Source organism: Portunus trituberculatus, chromosome 15 (assembly GCF_017591435.1).
Source record: "Portunus trituberculatus isolate SZX2019 chromosome 15, ASM1759143v1, whole genome shotgun sequence".
Lineage (NCBI taxonomy): Eukaryota > Metazoa > Arthropoda > Malacostraca > Decapoda > Portunidae > Portunus > Portunus trituberculatus.
This window is the reverse complement of record NC_059269.1, coordinates 10,082,935-10,088,628: the sequence shown is the minus strand read 5'-3', so window position 1 is coordinate 10,088,628 and position 5,694 is coordinate 10,082,935. Positions and strand designations below refer to the sequence as shown.

General features: G+C 50.1%; 2 protein-coding genes across 2 annotated transcripts; one reads left to right on the top strand and one right to left on the bottom strand.

The window, feature by feature from the left end:
* Nucleotides 1-829: 829 nt before the first annotated feature.
* LOC123504066 (activating signal cointegrator 1 complex subunit 2 homolog) lies at nucleotides 830-3,017 on the bottom strand. The gene is made up of 4 exons (XM_045254337.1): nucleotides 2,966-3,017; nucleotides 2,405-2,449; nucleotides 1,342-2,284; nucleotides 830-1,110 (listed from the first exon to the last, which is right to left on the bottom strand). Exons 1-4 carry the CDS (start codon nucleotides 3,015-3,017, stop codon nucleotides 969-971), a joined length of 1,182 nt encoding a protein of 393 aa, XP_045110272.1. The 3' UTR covers nucleotides 830-968.
* A 98-nt stretch (nucleotides 3,018-3,115) lies between these two features.
* On the top strand, nucleotides 3,116-4,789 carry LOC123504270 (paternally-expressed gene 3 protein-like). Its single transcript, XM_045254678.1, has 3 exons — nucleotides 3,116-3,163; nucleotides 3,285-4,299; nucleotides 4,489-4,789. The coding sequence occupies exons 1-3, from the start codon at nucleotides 3,142-3,144 to the stop codon at nucleotides 4,628-4,630; spliced, it is 1,179 nt and encodes a 392-aa protein (XP_045110613.1). The 5' UTR covers nucleotides 3,116-3,141; the 3' UTR covers nucleotides 4,631-4,789.
* Nucleotides 4,790-5,694: the final 905 nt, after the last annotated feature.

Below are 5,694 nucleotides of genomic sequence, written 5' to 3'. Positions count from 1 at the left end.
CACCTCCATCTGACATTACACCTAAGTCATAACATAAATTTGCGAGAGAAAAAGTGTGTGTGTGTGTGTGTGTGTGTGTGTGTGTGTGTGTGTGTGTGTGTGTGTGTGTGTGTGTGTGTGTGTGTGTGTGTGTGTGTGTGTGTGTGTGTGTGTGTGTGTGTGTGTGTGTGTGCTTGCTATTCCACCATCATCTGACATTACACCCAAGTCATCACATAAATTTACAAACTCAAACATCCAGTACTGCTTCCACTTCACTCGGTACAACAAACACGGCTTTCCTTAAAACAAACCTTTCTCAAATTCTGGGGTCCCTCTTTTATCCGGAAATTAACACACATAAGTTCCCGCCTTTTTCTAATTTCTTTGCGGTACGGCCATTTTGCAAGCTCAGATTCGCGATGATAACATATTCTAATAGCCTTCTGCCTTAATCAAATCAGCCCCCAGTGGGTAAGTATGGCCCGTCAGCAGGCAAAAGGACGACTGCCTGCCTTCATTCCCTGTGTTAGTATACGGAGCAGACCAGGGACGAGTGAGGCTTCTTTCCATATTGTCAGAGGAGTGCGTGTGTATATGTGTGTGTGCGTGTTGTGTGTCCCCACTGCGATAGTACGGGTTTCTAAAGGACGGTACCCTCAGATACACGAGGAAAGTCAGCAAAATACTCGTATAATGTGAAGTATATGTATATGTGAGACAGGAACCAGAGAGAAATGGAGTAATATAGATACATAGGTGGCAACTCAAAGGGTGGTAAAAAAGAAAAGAAAATCCAATAATATACACTAGTCCGTATGGTTGATTAATAGAAGCGTTGAGCATATAATAATTCATATACTTTATTAAATACAACATAATGTACACGATGGCTTTATATATAGTGTTTGATATATCATAACATAACATAAATACTCTGTTCTATTTCTAAAGAAAGGGTGAGGCCCATCAGAAGCGACTGGACGCGGTCAAGGGCGCCTTTCCTGCACCTGTCCAAATTCCTGGTTCCTGAGGTAGAAGGAGGATGCCTCCGGGCAGGGGGTGGCCGCCCACTCCGCCACGCACGTCATTTCCTTCTGATCGAACACTGTCCCTTCGCCGCACATGAAGCTGTTTAGTGGAAGAGAGAGAAATATGAAACCTACGTCAGAACCACCACTCCCTTCCCACATGCAACGCTGCTGTTTGTCACTTGCACACACACACACACACACACACACACACACACACACACACACACACACACACACACACACACACACACACACACACACACACACACACACACACACACACACACACACACACACACACCACAGTACAGGATCTGAAGGTACTGACCTGTACTGGTAGGTGTGAACGCTGCCGTCAGATAAGAAGGAAGGGTTGCACACGTGGAAGATCCGGCAGTGGTTGTCTGGATCAGCGTAGTAGCCATAGGGACGGTCGAGGCAGCTGAAGGTGGTGGAGATGGCGCCCAGCATGAAGCTGGCGCCCGACGAGAGGTTTAGAGGCTCCTGAGGCGCGGCGGAGGTAGTTTCAGCCTGGGGTGTTGGCGTTGTCTCTTGGGTGTTGTAACTCTGACGGGGCTGTGCAGATGTGACGGCTGTCTCCTTTAGGGTCGCGGCTTGCTTGCCCTGCTTGGGTTGCTGGGCTTCGTGGGCTGGCTGGGCTTGGTGGGCTGGCTGGGCTGGCTGGGCTTGGTGGGCTGGCTGAGCTGGTGTGGCTTGGTGAGCTGGCTGGTCTGGCTGGTTTGGCTGGGCTTGGTAGGCTGGCTGGGTTGGCTGGGCTCGCTGGGCTGGCTGGGCTTGGTGGGCTATCCGGGCTGGCTGGGCTGGCTGAGTTTGGTGGGCTGGCTGGGCTGGTTGGGCTTGATGGGCTTGGTCGACCTGCGAGCTCTGCGCGGCTGCGTGGGTAGTGTTGGAGTACTGTGTATCGTGGGTGACATTTTCGCCAGCCGCCTGGACAATGTGCACAGCCTCCACTGCCGGGGTCTCTGGCTGGCTGTGAGGCTGCTGGATGGACTGCTCAAGAGGTGCCTCGTGGTTCGCTACATTGTCCTCAGGCTGGGCCGGTGGTGGACTCTGAGGCTCAGAATCTGCGTATGTGAGCCGCTCGTTGTTTGGCCGGCTGGTTGTTGCCGGCTGATGGTCGCCATGTTGGGCAGGGGCTGCTGTAGAGGCGTTATTCTCATGGAAGAACCCGTACTCTGGTAACTCCACGGTGATCAACAGCGCCTCCTGCTCGGGGATCGTGGCCGCTGCTGCTGCCGCCAACAACGCCGCTGGAAACAAGAAAATCAGAGGCGTAGTCTTTATTCTACGTACAGCACACGCTTCTACGGTGACACGGTGCTTTCTGTGTCCACCCTCAGTCTTCTTAAGTGATGATTTGTGAAGCTCACCTAACACTGCCAGGGTCTGCATGGTGGGGCGTCGTGTGGAAAGGTCTGGCAAGGAGTGAGGGCTCACCTCTACACTCGCGGCTTATATTTCTCTTCAGATCGTTCACAACCTCAAACCATATGTCACCATTCTAAGTAACCGGTTCTGCGCCTCCACTCTCTCTCTCTCTCTCACCTGGCGCGCCACGCCGAACAGGTGAGACGGTAACCTTGAACTCGATAATTCAACTATCGTCCTTTACTATATCAACAAGTCGTCAGCAAAACATATCTGTCGATAACAGTAATGATTTATTTTTTAATTTGTTTTCATTTACCTTGTAAACATAATTGCAGTATTGACATTACAACCAGTTGGCCCAAGCAGCGATAAACGTTTATTTTATATAATGTTTGCTACTTCGATGACCATTTTGTCTTATTTTTTTAACTCTGTCTGAACCATTCACTGAACTACTAATATCAAAAAGTGTTACGTATCAGAATTATATACAAGTACGGAGAAAATAAATAACTTGTTTCATCCAAAAACTGCCAACACGGAAACTAAATTAACCTAACACAGCAGGTTGGCTACCTTGGCACACCTCTTGAGTGTCAGCCATGGAGCCATCGCCGGAACTCCCACACTTGTCCTCCACAAGACAGCTTTCTCGGTGAACTGGAGAAGAATATAAGGTGAGCGATGAATGGTGAACCCTCACTCCTCGCCAGACCTTCCCACACGACGCCCCACCATGCAGACCCTGGCAGTGTTAGGTGAGCCTCACAAATCATCACTTAAGAAGACTGAGGGTGGACACACAAAGCACCGTGTCACCGTAGAAGCGTGTGCTGTACGTAGAATAAAGACTACGCCTCTGATTTTTCTTATTTCCAGCGGCGTTGTTGGCGGCAGCAGCAGCGGCCACGATCCCCGAGCAGGAGGCGCTGTTGATCACCGTGGAGTTACCAGATTACGGGTTCTTCCATGAGAATAACGCCTCTACAGCAGCCCCTGCCCAACATGGCGACCATCAGCCGGCAACAACCAGCCGGCCAAACAACGAGCAGCTCACATATGCAGATTCTGAGCCTCAGAGTCCACCACCGGCCCAGCCTGAGGACAATGTAGCGAACCACGAGGCACCTCTTGAGCAGTCCATCCAGCAGCCTCACAGCCAGCCAGAGACCCCGGCAGTGGAGGCTGTGCACACTGTCCAGGCGGCTGGTGAAAATGTCACCCACGATACACAGCACTCCAACACTTCCCACGCAGCCCCGCAGAGCTCGCAGGCCGACCAAGCCCACCAAGCAAAACCAGCCCAGCCAGCCCACCAGTCCCAGACAGCCCACCAAGCCCAGCCAGCCCATCAAACCCAGCCAGCCCACGAAGCCCAGCCAGCTCACCAAGCTCAACCAGCCCACCAAACCCAGCCAGCCCAGCCAACCTACCAAGCCCAGCCAGCTCACCAAGCCCAGCCAGCCCACCAAGCCCAGCCAGCCCACCCAGCCACACCAGCTCAGCCAGCCCACCAAGCCCAGCCAGCCCACCAAGCCACACCAGCTCAGCCAGCCCACCAAGCCCAGCCAGCCCACGAAGCCCAGCAACCCAAGCAGGACAAGCAAGCCGCGCCCCTAAAGGAGGCGGCCTTCACATCTGCACAGCCCCGTCAGAGTTACAACACCCAAGAGACCACGCCAACACCCCAGGCTGAAATTACCTCCGCCGCGCCTCAGGAGCCTCTAAACCTCTCGTCGGGCGCCAGCTTCATGCTGGGCGCCATTTCCACCACCTTCAGCTGCCTCGACCGTCCCTATGGCTACTACGCTGATCCAGACAACCACTGCCGGATCTTCCACGTGTGCAACCCTTCCCTCTTATCTGACGGCAGCGTTCACACCTACCAGTACAGGTCAGTACCTTCAGATCCTGTACTGTGGTGTGTGTGTGTGTGTGTGTGTGTGTGTGTGTGTGTGTGTGTGTGTGTGTGTGTGTGTGTGTGTGTGTGTGTGTGTGCAAGTGACAAACAGCAGCGTTGCATATGGGAAGGGAGTGGTGGTTCTGACGTAGGTTTCATATTTCTCTCTCTTCCACTAAACAGCTTCATGTGCGGCGAAGGGACAGTGTTCGATCAGAAGGAAATGACGTGCGTGGCGGAGTGGGCGGCCACCCCCTGCACGGAGGCATCCTCCTTCTACCTCAGGAACCAGGAATTTGGACAGGTGCAGGAAAGGCGCCCTTGACCGCATCCAGTCGCCTCTGATGGGCCAGACCAGGGGCGAAGCGCTCCTTAGCTCTTCTTTAGAAATAGAACAGAGTATTTATGTTACGTTATATTATTTCAAAAGCTATATAAGCCACTGTGTGTGTTGTACAGTATCTAATAAAATATATATATCATGTACTGAACATCATTAATATAGATTCTAATATAAAGTAGTGGCATTAGACGGTTCACCTTCTTTACACACACACACACACACACACACACACACACACACACACACACACACACACACACACACACACACACAAATGAAAGGATATTTTTTTCTTCTTTTAGTGAGACATTTCAAGCTGTTGTGATCTCTTTTCTAAAACCCACAAAAAGTTAAAGCAGAAAGTGGCTGAAGTCCCATAATATTGTTCCCACGCAAAGTTCCACATACGATAGCAGTTCCAGGTCCCGGCAGAGATCTCATATATACTCAGTGGCTGCTTTGTGTTGTGAATGGGCAGGAAAATTACCCCCGTTGCTCTTATTCTTGCATTCCTATTCTGACAAGTTATTCGGGTGACTGGGCATTCTGGGCCACAATGGATGACGATTCTGGATCACCACAAAAAATACAACGCTGGCTCCACGACGCAACTTGAGGAGGGAATAACTGTCTCCGGGAATTATTTCAACCCAAAAGAAGTGAATGCTGGGTTTTCTAGGTATCTCTAACACTTTTTCCTTTAATTCCTCCAGTACCGTGATTCATTTTACTATTTATATGGTTATATCTAAATTTGATGATTTTATATAGCTTCCAAAAGTCATGTATGGATTAAATAGTGAAGACTGTGGCCATTAATCTTTTAATCTCTATAGACCCTTCCTAATGTCAGTAAACTCGTCTAATCATACCCAAAACTCATGGTATAAATGCATTTCAGTACTGAAGGGGTTAATAAATACAGTAGACACTCGATCTCTAGGGGAAAAAATAGCAGTGACGTGAAATATTATCAATATTTGTCATGGACGCTGTTTGTTTTTAATAATAATAAATAATAACTGAGGTTTACAGAGAACTTTAAC

Coding starts and splice junctions, on each gene's coding strand:
- LOC123504066 (XM_045254337.1), bottom strand. CDS start 3,017: ATGGCTCCATGGCTGACACTCAAGAGGTGTGCCAAGGTAGCCAACCTG. Junction 2,450..2,965: donor CAAGGTAGCCAACCTGCTGT/GTTAGGTTAATT, acceptor ACTCCTTGCCAG/ACCTTTCCACACGACGCCCC. Junction 2,285..2,404: donor GCAGACCCTGGCAGTGTTAG/GTGAGCTTCACA, acceptor TCTTGTTTCCAG/CGGCGTTGTTGGCGGCAGCA.
- LOC123504270 (XM_045254678.1), top strand. CDS start 3,142: ATGCAGACCCTGGCAGTGTTAG. Junction 3,164..3,284: donor GCAGACCCTGGCAGTGTTAG/GTGAGCCTCACA, acceptor TCTTATTTCCAG/CGGCGTTGTTGGCGGCAGCA. Junction 4,300..4,488: donor GTTCACACCTACCAGTACAG/GTCAGTACCTTC, acceptor TCCACTAAACAG/CTTCATGTGCGGCGAAGGGA.